Here is a 16448-nt window from a genome sequence, read left to right on the forward strand (position 1 = left end):
CCTTTCAGTTTCTCTCTTCCAGGAAGGAAAACATTCGAGAGAGAGAGAGCGAGCGAGCGAGCGAGCGAGCGAGCGAGGAGAGCGGCGGGAGGCGGGGGGCGGGGGCGCCGGCCGCGGGTGGGAGGAGAGAGCGGGAGGCCGGCCGGGCTGCGCCCCGGGTCGCCGCGCCGCGCCGCGACCTGCAGACCCCGCCGCCGCGCTCCGGGCCCGGCTCCCACGCCCCCGCCGCCCCGCGCGCCCAACTCCGCCGGCCGCCCCGCCCCGCCCCGCGCGCTCGCGGACCCCCGGGCCGGCTGCCGGCTGCCGGGAGAGATGCTGCAAGAAACTTCTTAAATGACCGCGTCCGGCTGGCCGTGGAGCGCTTCTGGGTTGGGGAGAGGAAAGGAAAGTGGAAAAAAACTGAGAACTTCCTGATCTCTCTCGCTGTGAGACATGTCTGAGACTCCTGCTCAGTGTAGCATTAAGGTAAAGACCTCCCCCCCCCCCCCGCTCCGGGCTCGGAGACCTCGAGCTGCGAGCTGCGCCGGCCGGGGCAGTGCTGCGGGGCTCCTCGCCCCGGAGGGGGCTGTGGCAGTGGCTCCGGTCGCAGTGAATGATTTGGGGGCGCCGGGGAGGAGATGCAGCCCCGCGGCGGCGGCGGCGGCGGCGGCGGCGGCTGTACCCTTTCGCGTAACCTTGCGGCTCCCCCCGCCGAGCGCCCCTCGGCTCCGGGCCCCCCGCCCCGCCCGCCCCGCCCCCCCTTTTCTTTTTGACAATTAAATGCCCGTCGCAATTGGCCAGGAGGAACCCGAGTGGTCTCCAGAACTGTAAAGCACCCCCGTAATTAGTGCGCTTTTGTAGAAATAAATAAATAAATAAGTAAATAAATAAATAACAACAACAACAAAACCTGCTCCTACTCCTGCTGCCAACATGTGACTGAAATGTAACTTTTGTTCCCGAGGGGTGGTCTCCTTGGGGGGGGGGGGAGTTCTTCAGCCCCCGTTGGGGATGCAATCTTTTTTTTTTTTTTTTTTTGAAATTTAAAAAATGTTTTATTATCCCTTGAAATGACTGCTTGGGTCAGATCAGACTTGGATTTTTTTTTTTCCCCCTCCTCTGATGGTAATTGCAAGCGCTGTTGGAGAGACAGCCGTGGTGTCAGCTTTTCCTGGGCATTTGCACAATGAGTTTCTCGCTTTCTTTTTTTTTTTTAAACCGAGGTAAATAAAGTTGCCGAATGGTTATTTTACCCCGATGCGTGTAAAAGTGGAGGGATCCCAAAGTCGAAAACTCCTGTGATACAGGGAGAGAGAGAGAGAAGGATCTAAGTGACCAAAGTGACCTTCCCCGTTTGACAGTGCAGAGAGGATATCTAAGTAGAGATCGCCCCGCTTTCTGCCCGCGTTTTGCAGTAATTGTAAATGCAGGATGGTGGATGTTTGCAAACACAGTACTTGGCTTCCAAGTAGTCGTGTGTGTACATGTATATATATCTGTATCTATAGAGCTGGTGGTGCTGTGGTTTGTTGCTTCTAAAAAGTTGCAAAGTTTGCCACCGGGAGGAGGCAGGATGATTTGTCCATTTCCCCCAATTATTTTTCCCGTCGCTTGCATTTATCGTGCGCTGTTATTTATTTTACTATTCCATCAGTCCCCAGGTGGAAAAACCTTCTGCTTCTGTGAAAGGTTGAAGCCACTGAAGTTTGTTTTCTGCTTGGCCCACTTAATACGTGCCCATTGAGTGGACGCTGCAGAAACAATGAACAAATAACCTGTTTTCCTCATCTGTGGGGGATTAGACAAACCTTTCCTGTTTCAACACTGCTTTTCCAATAGGATCTTTTTAAAGGAAACAGTATTTTATTATATTTGCTTACTAGGTTTTCATGATTATACTCAGATCTTAGTGTTTCTCATCAGGTGAGATTTTCATGGATTTTTAATGTAGGGCTAATGTGAACTAAAAAAGTGGGTTGGGTTTCTTTGTGTTTTTTAATTTTTATTTATTTATTTATTTTTGCCTCGCAAAAATGCCCAGTGGCACTTTAGGACTTCTGTGTTTGCATATACCTGGGGGTAGCAGAGTGTCTTTGGTGGAGGCGGAGTCACTGTAAATAATTTAAGGTACTTTGATACTTCAAAACTAGTTTCTTTTGCTGTATAAATTAGCTTCTACAGTGAGCACGGTATGGATAATCTAATTTGACACTTCATAACACAAACAGAGGTAACTAAATAATAGGGTATTAAATCAGTAAATTGTATTTAGCCCAATGGCAATGAATCTGACATCAGGAAAACCCGGACCAGCTATGGGGCGGTAATTTTAGGGTGAAAACAACAAAAAGCAATCCTTCTGTGACTTTTGTTGATACCTCTCTTAAAGAGACTGCATATCCCCACTGTTCTGATGGGCTTATTTATGTTTGTGTGCTGTAGACAGAAGTGCTACTGAGCGGCTCGTTCTATCCCACTCTAGTGGGAAGAGTACAACAGCCCCTTTCCTTACTCAGACATACAGAACCAATCCCAAACCTGGGCAGAACGCCGTCTTAAATGTGACATAAAAATTGCAGCCATAGTTTGCATATCATTTTTTTTTTCCTTATTGCTTATCCTTTCAGTATTTTTTAGGTGCCTCTTTTCATGATTGTGTATTTCCATGTAATTAAAATAGATTGATTGAATCCTCTTCCCTAGGAATGAGAGTATCACTTTTATTTGGATGGTTCTTCTTGGAACCATTATATGACTGTTTGCTGAGACCGTGCATATGTTTCGGTGCACATATTGTGAAGTGTATTTTTTTCCGAGAAGTGTGCTTAATTCACAGTGTTCCAATAATAAGTGCTGCAGATCAAGGACTTGGGATTATTCTGGGTCATCTGAAAATGTTCTGGTGATGTGTTTCATTCAGTCCTTGGGATGTGGTACAGTGACTGCATAATAAAAGATGTTTGCTGGTAACCCACAAGCAAGTACGAGGATTGCTTTTAGAGTCCAGTAAACAATAACTTTTCTGCGGAGCAGAGGAGGAATGTTAGAAGCTTTCAAGGATGAGCTGGTGAATCCGATGTATTGAAGACACGTGACACGGAAGGCTCCCTCTCTGTGGAGAGATTTCCCTTCACTCCTCTGCTCCCCTCCTGCAACCTTCCTCACTTGCTCCCATTCCTTACAAGCAGCTGGTCAGCAGGCAGTAAATTCCTTAGCAGCTGGTGTGATGGAACACAGAGGAGCCCGACCAGAGGCAGCCACAGAGGGAAGTACTCCATTTACTCCTGAGCATTGTCTGTTCTACTAGAAGAGAGTAGTGTACGACTTAGGTGGAATTTCCAAGGTGATAGTTTTTGAATCAATCAGTGATACCTTTGTGTATATCGCTCACACGGTAGTGGTTGACATCGAATGCCTGATAAGCATGTTTTATATTTCTTTTGCGTTTTATAGACACCTTTCCATCACCTAGAGAAGTGGATGTCAGCCACATGTTGTACTGTAGAAGACAGGTCGACAAGCCCAAGGTCACCCAAACTGTCACCGAGCCCCACCGTTTCTCTGCACTGGGCTGCCTTATGCGTGTCGTGACACTCTCATCCAAGAGTTTAAATGCTTCCTTTGCTGACCAGTGAGTGGGGTTGTTTCAATGTAAGGACAGGGTCAACTAACTATATAAAAAAAAAATCAAACAGTTTTTTCCAGAGGCTTGAGTGGCCAACTGTGCCAGTTATGGGAGAAAGGAAGAGGCTGTCCTTTCCATCATCAGCCTTCTCCTTCAAGTCACCTGTTCAGTTTTAAGTTCAGCCGACTTGCTGCGGAAAGTGCTCCTGGCCCACCAGACATAGTCCTTCGAGTCTTGGCAAGGTGCTTTAGTTGTGAGGGCCATCCAGGTTGCCAAAACGAGTGCCCTAACTTCCCCTTCCCCTTTCCCCTGCCCTCCCTCTGTGTCTACTCTCCAGTATGCATGGCTCTCTTAGCAGAAAGAAATCTCTCTTTAAAAAAAAAAAAAATTATTCATGAGAGACACATACAGAAAGAGAGAGAGAGGCAGAGACACAGGCAGAGGGAGAAGCAAGCTCCATGCAGGGAGCCCGATGCAGGACTCGATCCCGGGTCCCCAGGATCATGCCCTGGGCCAAAGGCGGCGCTAAACCACTGAGCCACCTGGGCTGCCCGAAATCTTTTTTATTTTGCTACTAACTGGGACACTCTGGGTTTCCCCTAATGGACCCTTAGCAACTTGGGTTTGGCGATGGTTATCTTTGTGTCCTAGTACCTGGGTTGGCACCTGGCACAGAAATGTTCTTTGGTGATGTGTTTGTTGATTTGAAGTGAGGCATGGAGGAGGTCAGCCTCCTTTCCTCTGGTTGTCCCTGTGTACCAGAGGGTGACTTAACAGTTTCATCCATTAGCTTGTGTGAAGTATTTCATCCTTCACTGCTGTCTCAGGGAGGCCTATAACATTCTCTGGGTATCTGTCCAAAAATGATTATCAGTGGAATTACAGTACAACAATACTATTTTAATTATTTTGATAAAATTAAAAACCACTGTGTATCCAAACAGACAAAGGAATTGAGTAAAAGATGATAAAAGGGCTTGAAGAATCACTTTAGAAGGCTCAGATTCGCAGACTTCTCCGTTTTCCCCAGTTTCTTGGACGTTTGAACCAGAGAACTTTCAGGCTTTCAGAGCTGGAAGACCTTAGAGATCACCTGAGCCAGCCTCCTATTTTTATAGAGAGGAGGTCCGGAGAACTAAATGGCTTGCTCCAAGCTAATTGGTGGCTGAGCCAGGGTTAGAGCAACACAGGCCTCATTCTCAGGCCCCTGCACTGCATTTGCTGGGTTTGCTGTGCATCCCTATAAAAGGCCAAGGAAATTCGATACAATAGGCTGCACTCTCTCTGGCACTTCCCTAGCTTGGTCCATTTTAATCCCAAGCCAGCTGGTATGAGGGCACAGAGGTATGTGCCAAGGAAGATGTGTGTGGGGGGGAGCACTGGGCCCAGAGGGTATATTGTTAGATCTGAGAAGAGGAAGTAGTAGGAGTAGGGGATCAGGGAAGAAGGGCTTGATGGATTTGTATTTGTACCACTGTTTGCAGCAACAGTTTTTTTTTTTTTTTTTTTTGGTAAAAAATGTTTTAACCATGGTCAAGCACGCAGTTCAGCAGTGATAAGTATATTCACACTCTTGTGCAACAGATGTCTAGAACGTTTATTTTTTAAAGACAGTGTGTGAGAAGTCTGGTACTCGGGCTGTGGGCTGAGGGTACTGGGCCTGTAATCGGGGCCCTTTTCCCAGGAAAGCTTGAGTGGGCCATGAGCTCTTTTTATCCAGGGGTGGCCAAACATATACCTTAATTTGTGTGTCGTGTGCTTCCTGTTTCAAACAGCATCAGGTAAAAACACGGCAGCTTGCTCCTAGAAAACTAGCTTCCTTCCTTCCCGTGGGTCACTCGAGGGGGAAAAAGTAGCCCAAGTGTGGGTACCAGAGAAAGGTGGAACTAAAAGGAATTCTGTAAATCTCAGTTGAGCTGTGTTTACGCACACCGAGGAAGGTAAAGGGGCAAGGAGGCACGGGGTTATTGGGAGTAACTGGAAGAGCAGTTTCGTTTTATGGCCCATATTTAAAAGTTGCCCTTTAGTGTGGTTCTCCCAAGCTGAGTGGCTCAGTGTTGAATGAAGCCCCCTAGGGTGTGGGGTGTACAAACAGTACATTTTTCTCTGTGAATGCGACTTTAGAAAAAGCACTGGAGTTTGTTTTCAGGCAGAGTCCGGCACCGCTGTATTTGTTGTTACACGTGTGTAAGAAACCAACCCCTGTGTGTATTTGTTGAATAGAATGAGTGCGAGTGTACTCAGGGTTCCCACGCCAGGAGGGGCCCCGCTTAAAGACTGTTCCCTGCCAAACCTAGTATTTGGGGAGAGAAGGACTAGACTGCATGAGTGAGAAATTAGAATTACAGCCTGTTAAACAACAAACACATTTTGATTTGTTTCTGAGCATACAGGAACCAGACTGATGAGGTGTTGCTTGCTGGGGCGTCTCAGGATGAGCCCCAATGAATAGGCAGAGATGACTTGTGTCCCACATCATCTGTTGGTTAGAAATGAGTGCTACTGTCTGCTCGAAACTCTTACTTCAGCGTGGAAATATTACCACAAATTTATTATTTGCTCTATTAATTTGCTCGATAAGCCTTTCTTCTTAGATAGGGAAAATGAACAGTTTGGCCTGGTCTTTGTCTAAATGATCTGGAATTTTCAGACCCGGGTGTGTGTTGGGGAACAGTGGAAGGGGCTGATGAAGGAAGGCATTCGCCCGAGTTTGTTACGTGTGGACTCCCCGATGAGCGAGCTGCTTCTGGGTCCTGTGGACCATGCTTATGGGAAAACTGCAATGCTTGCATTTTGGAGCTTTCCCGATTCTGGGTAATTAAAGGGGATTGTCAGCTGTTTTAGTGGTCATTGCTCTTACATTTTCTCCCCTTCCTCTGCTTCCTCCTCTTCTTCCTCCTCTTCCATCACCACCATCATGTGTGGAGTATAACTGCATGCTGGTTCGTGTGCTAAGTCTTTGATCTACATGATCTCACTTACTCTTCACAACATTCTCAGGGATGTTGTTTTTCTCCCCATTTTATCCATGAGGATCCTGAAGCCTGGAGTGTTTAAGCGATATACTGACCTAAGATCTCACATGCCAAACTAGGGCTAGGGCCTACTGTTCCAAAGCATTCTCCATGACACTGTTCTCAGGGATGGCCGTCTTTGTGAGGAACATCAGGCAACTGATTGTGATGGGCATTGGTGGAGCCTTCCATGAGCTAGGGTGAGAGGCAGGAATAGGGCAGCAGAGATGTTTCCTTCCTATTCTGAGTCCCCCTGAAGGTGGGTTGTTCCTGGTTATTCCTCTCACAGTGGGGAGAGCCAGGTGGCCATACCATGTAACCTACCTTCAAACAAATGTCCAGATCTTCCATCTTTCTTCTAGTCTCTGGTGCTCTCTAGTGATATTTTGTCTTTTGATGGGTTTTATTTGGGGCCCTCTGTGTTCTCAGAAAGCTTTCTTTTCCCTCTCTGCCTTTTTCTTCTTTCATTGGCACCTGACTACTCCTTCATTTTATGGGTGACAGGCTGTGCTGTGTCCTTCCATGGCTTTTTTTCCTCCCTTTTAAGAATTACATAATCTACAAATACAAAGTTTTTCTTAAACCATCCCTCATGTACATCCTCAATACTCTGTGATTTCTAGGAATCTGAGATCTTTTCAGGTATTCTCTGGTTGTCCCACAGAACCAAAGGTATAATCTTTTCCCCCTCTTTCCTGGTAGCTGGACCACACTGGCCTTGTTCTATCTTACTTGAGTGAAGAGAGAATTTTGGCCATCTGAGTTATAACATTTGGCGTTTGAACAGCTTTAATGAAGCCTTTCTTCAGAGCTGATGTGGGCAAGGAAGAGGAGAGGTATGTGGAGGTAATATGAGGGAATCCAAGAGCGCACAACCCAAATTTCTTATGAAGCAGATGAGGAAACTAAGTCCTTTGGCATTTAAATAGCATGCCTGAGATTACATCCTTCGTTGTGGCTGAGCCAGAGTCAGAATCAGGTGTTCTGTCCTAGGGCCATGTCCCTCTAACACTGCAGCAGAGCAGACAAGAATTCAGAAAGTGTGGCTTCGTTGCGAGGACTCTCATAGAGTTAAACCCATTTGTATGGCACCACACGATGACTGATTGTATTAATGATCATAATTATGACTTCCAAAGTTAAAGACAAGCTTTAAGTTACGAGATTTAGGAAGTGAGAAAATGTAATGCATTTTGGAAAGCTATCCAACAAAAACGTTTGGCATAAAAATAATGTGAAGTTTTAAAAGGCTACGCTTCAGTTATCTGGATGAATGACTTATGAAAAATATGTTACTCCCCAGTGAAGACAGGAAGGAGCTATCCAATAAATCTGTACACTCACCAGACCTGTGTACTCCTTGGGGGTATTTTCCCTTTGTGTGTGGGAGTCAGACATACGGAAAAGATCTCATTTCCTGAATGACCTGAAAAGGACGCGTAGCCCTGTCGGCATGAGCACCGTGGGTGAATGTGTTCAGTAATGGAAGTGTTGCCACGATGTAGTTCCAGTCACCTCTCCTTGAGATTTTGATTCGCATTTTATTCTGTCTGGTGTTCTTTGGTTCTTATCTGTGAAGGCGATTTCCCTCAAGAGGATTGTAAGTTGCAGGGAAGAGGGGACCAGTCATTGCCATACTGTGGAGCCCTTCTAGGGGAAGAACCCAGACAGAACGTAGACAGGCCTGAGTGTGAATCTGGTTCTTGAACTTAAAGTTATTATTAATCTTAACCTTCAACCTGTTAACCCATCTGAAGTGGTAATAAAAATACCTCTTGGGATCCCTGGGTGGCGCAGCGGTTTGGCGCCTGCCTTTGGCCCAGGGCGCGATCCTGGAGACCCGGGATCGAACCCCACGTCGAGCTCCCAGTGCATGGAGCCTGCTTCTCTCTCTGCCTATGTCTTTGCCTCTCTCTCTCTGTGACTATCATAAATAAATAATAATAAAAAAAATTAAAAAAAAAGAAAAAAAAATAAAAATACCTCTTTCGGGATAGGTAAATTTCATAATCCAGTGACTTACTCTGTTAAAAAAAAATGTTGGGCAGCCCTGGTGGCTCAGCGGTTTAGCGCTGCCTTCAGCCCAGGGCCTGATCCTGGAGACCCAGGATTGAGTCCCACATCAGGCTTCCTGCATGGAGCCTACTTCTCCCTCTGCCTGTGTCTCTGCCTCGCTCTCTCTCTGTGTCTCTCATGAATAAATAAATAAAATCTTAAAAAAAAAATGTTAGTTCCCATCCCCCGCTATGTATCCTACATAATACCTAGATCTAGAGCGATCTAGAGATGTTCTAGGTCCATGCCTACAGTATATGGTTGGTATGGTGCCCTGAGATGTTGATGGTTTGCTCCAGCTCACGTGGCTCGTCGTCGGTGGCACCTCCTGAACCCAAGTCTAGGCCTCCCAAGTTGGCCGATTCCCAGCAAGCAGGCTTGCTGCTATCCCACTGAGTTTCTCGGAGGGTCACTCAGTCGTATTGAGCAAAGCTCTCTGTTTAACTAATTTTATGCAAATCTCAACAATAGGAGAGATGAGCCAGCTGCAGTTACGTGGCAATAACCAAGGCCTTTTGCATCTCACAGTGAAGTTTTGAGGGAATAGCTGGGACACTTCTGAATAAGTTTCAAACATAAAAGGAAAAAACCCCTAAGCCTGGAAGTACTGTACAGTGACTCTAGCTAGCATTATTACTCAGCACTCAAGTATTCGAACCTATTCAGGGATCCGCTTGTTCACACAGTTTCTTATTATTTGCGGCCGGGGCGCGACTTGAGCGAGGGCTTCATTTCTTAAGTCTGCTTTTGTTGAACAGGCAGTTCCACGTCTGTCTGACCACAGAGCAGACACTGTTTGCTGTGGGGTGGGGGTGGAGGGTGGATTTCCAGTTTCAAGAGCGGGAGTCGATGGCTCTCGGTTGGAAGTTTATACAGAAGAGTTGGAGAAAGCCAAATGTGTGACTTTGGGGCCTGAGGGAACCTTTGTTTTTAGATGTTAAGGGACTGAAGTATCCATTTTCAGTAGCTCTGTTCTCTTAGCTGTGGACTTGAAATGCATTCCTGAGTTTTCCTCTCTGTGTCCATGTTAGATGAGAAGATGACATCGAGGCTGGAAGATGACCCTTTCTGAGGCTGAGTGGAGAGAGAGCGTTGGCTGCCTCTTCTGCTGACCTCCTCCCCCCCACACACACACCAGCAGCAGGTGTAGGTGCTTTTGGACTTTTGGAGAAAGAGCATAGGTCTGGGGAGAAACCATTCTTCTGCCCTCCTCCTTGGAAAACACAAGTGAAAGTTTGTGATTTTTCTTCTCACCTGCCTTGTCCCCTGCCCAGTGGCTTATGATGGGCCATGTAGCTGGATCTTTCTGAAGACCTATGGGTGTAACAGCAGTCACCCCTGCTCCCCTCACATCCCCTTTATGTGAGGACACAGTAACCAAAGATGAGATGCTGACTCTAGACTATTTCCTGGAAGAAATGAGCTGCAGATAGAAATCAGCCTGGTCATTAAAAAAAAAAAAAAAAAAAAATCAAGTCCCAAAGAACAGCCTGTTTGTTTCTGAAGTTACCCGTTTTCCTGACACTTCCCCTTGTTCCCTAGTGAAAGTGTGGGTCTGGGTGCAGCATGCTGGTGGCAGTGCTGGGAGACGGGAGAGAAAGGGGAGGGTTCAGATCTGCCCGCCTGGCTGCGGGTGTGGCCAGAGCAGCGCTGGGCTCCCTGATGAAGAATCCAGGTCAGGAGACAATTTAGAGATTGTATCGTCCGAAGCCTACTAATTAATACTCAGATCAATACTTCCACACTGGGGTGGGCAAGAGGAACTGTAATAAAGACTTGATAGAAAGGGGAGCAGGAGTTTGCTAAGCCCTTTTGTGGACCGCTCTGAGGAGCTCAGCCAAGGGAAGGAGACCTTAGTTCCTTCATTATTCATTGTTGCTTCTAGACTGTCTTTCCCACACTGTCCTTGACTGTGGAATCTGAGTCCTGCCAGAGGAGACCACTTACAAGAGTCTTCTGACTCACCAAATAAATGGTCCAGGTCCATCCTTTCACGTGTAGATTTGTGACACAGGTGGGGCCACCAAGGGGACAGGGAAGTGAGTTCTCTTTTCTTTGGGTCTGTTTGTGTCCTTGTACCCAACTTCTTGCCACAGAGTTGGCACACCTCGTTTGGGGAGATGCAAGATCTGAAGGATTGGACTGCATTTTGTGTTCACCATATCCTCCTTTTGACCCGAGATCTGGGAGGTTTTAGAAATCCATTGTCATGAGGTCACTTGACTGGTGCTTTGCACTGCTGAGACCCATGGCTCTCCTCACTCACGGGTCTTGATGGTTGAGGCCAGCGATGGGTGGGGTCAGGAGTTGCTCTCACTTTGTGCCTTTTGATGTGGTCTGTATTCGAAGTGAGGCTAACCGGGGTGGGAGAACTGTCTGAAATAGGAGTCATGTAGACCTTTGGTCCGGGAGTGGCCACTTCTCCCTGACTGGGAGGCCTGAGTGACCCCATGTGGCCAGCTACATCCCAGATCCCCTGGAAAGCTGCCAGCTCCTTATTTGACTTTGTGCCATGTAGTCCTTCTGTTAGTCTGCTGACTTGAATACTTTAGGATGAGGTGGAAGGAGGAACCGTACGAGTTGGAAAGGTAAGAGTCTTTTACCCTCAGAAAGCCAGAGAAACAGAGGCTTGCTTTCTTTATTTTGTGTTATTATGCCTTTTTTTGTGTCTTCGAGGCTCTGTGCATCTGGCTGTGAGTTGGGTGGTGAGGGTCCACTTATTTGCCAGCAGAAGTCACCTGTAGGTTAGGGGGAGCTTTTTTTTAAAAAAAAAAAAAAGATTTACTTAGGGGCACCTGGGTGGCTCAGTGGCTGAGTATCTGCCTTTGGCTGAGGTTGTGATCCCGGGGTTCTGGGATCGAGTCCTGTGTCGGGCTCCCTGCATGGAACCTGCTTCTCTCTCTGCCTGTGTCTCTTCCTGTCTCTCTCTGTGTCTCTCATGAATAAACAAAATCTTTTAAAAAAAGATTTCCTTATCTATTTTAGGGTGGTGGGAGAGCAAGGGGAGGGGTGCAGGGAGAGGGACAGGCAGGTCTCCCCGCTGAGCAAGGAACCTGATGTGGGGCTTGATTCCAGGACCCTGAGATCATGACCTGAGCCAAAATCAAGAATCCAGATGCTTAACTGACTGAGCCACCCAGGCACCCTCCAGAGGCAGCTTTTGAACACAGTGGAATCCAGCAGGGATGTTGGAGGGCACAGGAAGGTTGGAGTGGTGATCCTGTAACCTTTTCAGCATGCTATAGGGGTATCTTTAACCTTCACCCGGATGGGCAGGGAGATAGGCAAAGGGACCTCGGCATTTGTTTACATCTCAAGTAGGGCCCTTTTTAGAATATCCATCTTATTTATTTCCACTCTTCCTGGCAGTTTGGTTTCTCTATGCTACCTACCTTAGAAAACGAACAGGGACGGCCTGGTATCAGTGTCAGGATATTTACTGATCGCCTTTTGGATACACGGTGAGATAGGTGGGACAAGACGTCAGAGGGAAAAGAAAAGAACCTTAAAAATGCACAAAGGGAACAAGGCAGAGAGCCATGCAGACCCCTTGAAGGGTCTTGTCATTCCTGCAGAGAGGGCAGAGGTGGGCCCACTGTTAACTTTAGCTAGCTCTTCTGAGAATTTGCCTGTCTTGAAAATTTTGGTAAAATGACCAAATGGAGCTTCTCTAAACGAGGGGGAATGCCTATGTGTGCTTTTGTGGTTAGCTCTTGTGTTGAGCAGTCTGATTTAAGGGAAAGATGGTTCTGTGTACATTTCCATTTCAGTTGTGGTATTTTAAGGCTTACCATGGAGGAGGTGTGGGTGAATGAGAAGATAGTCCTGTTGCCTCTTGATTCAGTTATATCTAGGTTACAGGTGAAAGGAAGTTCACAACACATCCACTTTCTTATTTGGGTACATTTTTAGGCTTGCATAGCCTAGGGCAGATCCAGTTTTTCTACCTTGGTGTTCATATTTGTGGACTGCCAGGTTAAGTGTCAAGTGGATTATTGGAAAGAATTTGCTTCACAGATCTGGCCCCCAATTAGTGTCTGGGATTCTCCTTGGGGTCTTGTAGTAAGGTTCTCTTCTCTTAGTCCTTTTGGGACTCCAAGTGGGGCCCATGTTGACAAAGATTATGCTGCTTTGGGGGAAATTCTGGCCACATACTTCCCCAAGTAGAGTGAAGCAAGTGTTAATCCAGCTGGCTGCCTTTTGGGCAGTTGGCCATGCTTGGCACTTCTGAGTTTCTGGTATACCAGTTGCCAGAAAGGCAGTCTTTCAGCTGGTTCGAGTGTCCCCAGGGCACAAATGTTAGACTTTAGAGGAAAATTTACGATTTTGTGTTCTCTCTTTGTTTTCATTTATGTGCACGTATGGCATTGTAGTTGAAGTTCGTTGAAAGATGGATCTGTACTCCAAAGCCTAGAAAGAAGCTTCTTTGGACCAGGGAGAGGTTCCTAGGTAAAGTTATAGGGTGGGGGGCCTGCTTAGGAATGCTCACTGGAGGTTAGAATGAATACGTGCTGGGGAGAAGAGTGAGAGAGGGTAGCTGACACCATGCCTTAGGATGCTATTTTTAGTTCTAGTCAGGACTATATGGCATGGCTTGTGCTTCCTTGGGCGTCAGTCTGCTTTTATTCTTGCGACCCTGTGTACATGCACGTTTGTGCATGCTCAAGGATCATAAGTCACGGAAATGATGGTATAATCTGCTTTCTAGCTTATAGAGTGAAAGATTACACAAAACCCAGCCTTGTGGCAAGAAGACCTTACATATAGATGTAAAATATATCTCCTTGGAGGGTTGGCTTTCTGATGGGCTATAAACGGATTGTTAAACAGCAATGTGAGGGGCTGTTAACAAGCTGTTTCTAGGAGCAACTCCCTGGTCTGGTCTGAAAAGGTAATGTGTACATATTAGAGCTATGAGATAGTTTGCCTGTGGTGTTTATATGTTGGTAGTGTGTGTGTGTGTTTGTGTGTATGTGTATGAGTGTATCTTCTGTGGTGAATGAACCGAACAGATAATTTTACATGTTATTTCCTCCTACATCCGCATCCACCTTCCACAGTGGGCTGTGTTCTGGTTTGTTTTTTAAGCTGGCTTAAATGAAGATGTATTTGGACAGCCAAACTTCAAAAAGCTACAGTATGTTTTTGAAAATATCTTATGTGTATAATAGCTGCTTTAAAGATTTAGAGTACTTGGATGCATGGTACATCACCTCCCCATAAGGAAACTGGCATTCCGGTTTCCAAGTTTAGCAAGGCACGATTCCTATTAGCTGTCTAATCTTATTTGAACTTCTTCTTACATTCAGGTGTCAGAGCTGAACATTGGTCTGTGCCAGTTTCTGCCACTATTGGATTTTAATGAGAACTCTTTCTTGTTACTAGGATGCCATGCTTCTACTGTGTTCACAGCTGCTGTGTTAAAAAACAGGTGTCTCTTATAATCCTCTGACTGGATCAGTTTGCTAGCCTGGCAAAGCCTTATTAGTATTGTTTTTATTTATTTATCTGTGTCCCACATAGGTCAGAGACTGCCAGGAGCTGTTGATGAGCAGGATTCACGTGAGAGAAGATGGTAGCTTTTCTTGGTGGAGGTTTCTGTTAAAAGGATCCATCCGAGATTGTGTACCATAAAGACAGAGCTAAATAACTGTTTGGGATACGGATCATAGGGGATAACAGCCAAAAGAGGGATAGTAAATGAATAGTTCTGCCAAATAACCTCTCTGTCATTCTTCAAAGGCCACCTTAAAGCCAGTGCTGCCACAAATGCCATCCAGGACTAAGGGGTGTGAGTGATGACCCTTCTTCTCTGGTCCAGGGCACACTAACAGATTCATCCACTGTTGTTTCTTAAGGCTGCTGGATCCCAAGCTTCTGGAGGGTAGATATTTTGTCTTCTGAGGCCTGCAAGGCAAGCTGGTATCCTGCTGCATACCTCATCTTTCTCATTGTGTTCTTTTCTTCTCTGCATTCACTGGCACTGTCTTCCCTCTGGCCCCAGATTTCTCACTTTCTGCCATCTCACCTTCCTGCCTCCATTCCCTGCTCTTCCCAGTCCAACCCAGAATGATTGTTTGCAAGCAAAAATCATATTAGTTCCCTTTTTGAATGTGTAGCTCAGGATGGAACCCAAGTCCTTCATCGTGGAAGGCCCTGGGGAGTCTGCCTTTCTAGAATCATTCTTCATCCTCCCTCTCTGTACTCTCTTCCAACTGAGACCTGTTCTCCCAAAAACACTTCTCCCAGAACACATAATGAACTTAATTGCTCGAGTCTTCACTGCCTTCATCTTCCTCCTGGTAGCCAACATATCGTCTGAAGCCCATTTCTGAAGCCTTCCCACTTGCTGACAGACACTGCATCCTACAGGTCATTGAACGTGACTGTTTTTTGCCATGACCCTGTTAAAGTTTGCTTGTCATCCTCTGTGAAAGCCCATGAGGAACAGGAGTCCAATGGATTCGTTTTCTTATATCTCCAAGTGTCACACATAGGGCTTGGTGCAGAGAAAGTCCAGTGTTTGCTAGCTGAATAGAATTTTTTAAGTTGGCAAGTTACTTATTAAGCTTCTGTTATGGGCTTAGTGGGTGCTAGTCTCTGTGATACATATGTAAATGTAAGATGAACATCTTGCTAAGTTGAAATCCTGAGCAAATACTCCTGGAGGGAAGAGGAAGGAAGAAAGACAGAGACCTCACTTCTGTTGCACTTTTGTTGCTAACTGCACTGCCACTCCCAAGAGACTTAACACACTGGAGAGACACACATGCAGGACCTACTCTCTCTTTCCCTCTTGATTGCCCACCTTCCAGAGAGGAGCACAGATAGCTGGAGAAAAGGCTGGAGAACCTGTAAGTCAGATGTGGAGGGAAAAGCATGGACACCCTCAAACAAGAAAACTCATTTCACCGATGTGCCCTCTTTTTGCTTGGTTCAGGATGCTCCTGGGCCCGGGAGAGAGAGAGAGAGCCACTGACTGTGTGCTGCAGCCATGTGTATGTAGTCTTGTCGTCATTGGCTGTGGTTCTCTGGGAACCAATGACTGATCCACCACTGCATGGGGCTGCCTGTTTCCCCACACCTCATTCCTCCTCTGGCCTGAAAGAGCAGCCCGGCTTCCTGAGTCTTCTGCGAAGTCTGTGATTGCTTTGCCAAGGAAAGGGAGGAATCTGACCCTGTACTTGGGTCAGCTCTTTTCATCCTTCTTCTCCTGATCCCATGTTCTCTTCTCCACTTATCTGAGCAGCTGATCTCCTTGGAGCTCTTATTTTACTCCCAACATGTTGCCTGGGGGGCCTAAACCAGAGAGAACAAGTGCATGTTCCACAGGACTAGAAAAACAACTCAAAGCCGTGTCTTATGGATGGTATGACGGCCTCACCATTTCTGTTTACAGTGGACAACTCAGAGGCTCTTGGGAGGTTGTGTTAGGATTATGAACAATCTGGCGTGTGTCTGAAATGGACCAACTGGGAGAAGTCAGGTATTTGCAGACACACCTCGACCTTCCTCACAAGCCCAAATAGCTTATTTTCTCTTTATTCTTGTTGCCATTACCAACAGCTGGGATTTGGGGCATTGGGATATGTGAAAAGTTTCAACTTTCTGAACCCAGCCACACCCCAAGCAAGGGTTCTTTTATGGCTCCCTAAACTGTCACATGCCAGGTTTTTTTGGCTACCTGCCGGAGGCGGTCTTCTCCAGATCCACACGGCAGCTGCCGGCCAACACTCTTGGTCTTGATCTCATCTCAGCTGCAGGGGACGTATCTC

At 46.6% G+C, this 16448-nt stretch overlaps 1 protein-coding gene across 3 annotated transcripts in view; it reads left to right on the plus strand.

Moving 5' to 3' along the window:
• Positions 1–205: 205 nt before the first annotated feature.
• The window catches only part of ETV6 (ETS variant transcription factor 6), a 243710-nt gene continuing 227467 nt past the window's right edge, over positions 206–16448 (plus strand). For 2 of the 3 annotated variants that reach the window (XM_055336780.1, XM_055336781.1), the window contains exon 1: positions 207–465. In XM_055336780.1, the coding sequence (XP_055192755.1) occupies positions 433–465 (33 nt within the window). In that variant the 5' untranslated portion in view covers positions 207–432. Of the gene's footprint in view, positions 466–16448 lie in introns of all 3 variants that reach the window. The other variant, XM_055336782.1, reaches the window with a different exon arrangement.

Source organism: Nyctereutes procyonoides, unplaced genomic scaffold (genome assembly GCF_905146905.1).
Source record: "Nyctereutes procyonoides isolate TBG_1078 unplaced genomic scaffold, NYPRO_anot_genome, whole genome shotgun sequence".
Taxonomy (NCBI): Eukaryota; Metazoa; Chordata; class Mammalia; order Carnivora; family Canidae; genus Nyctereutes; species Nyctereutes procyonoides.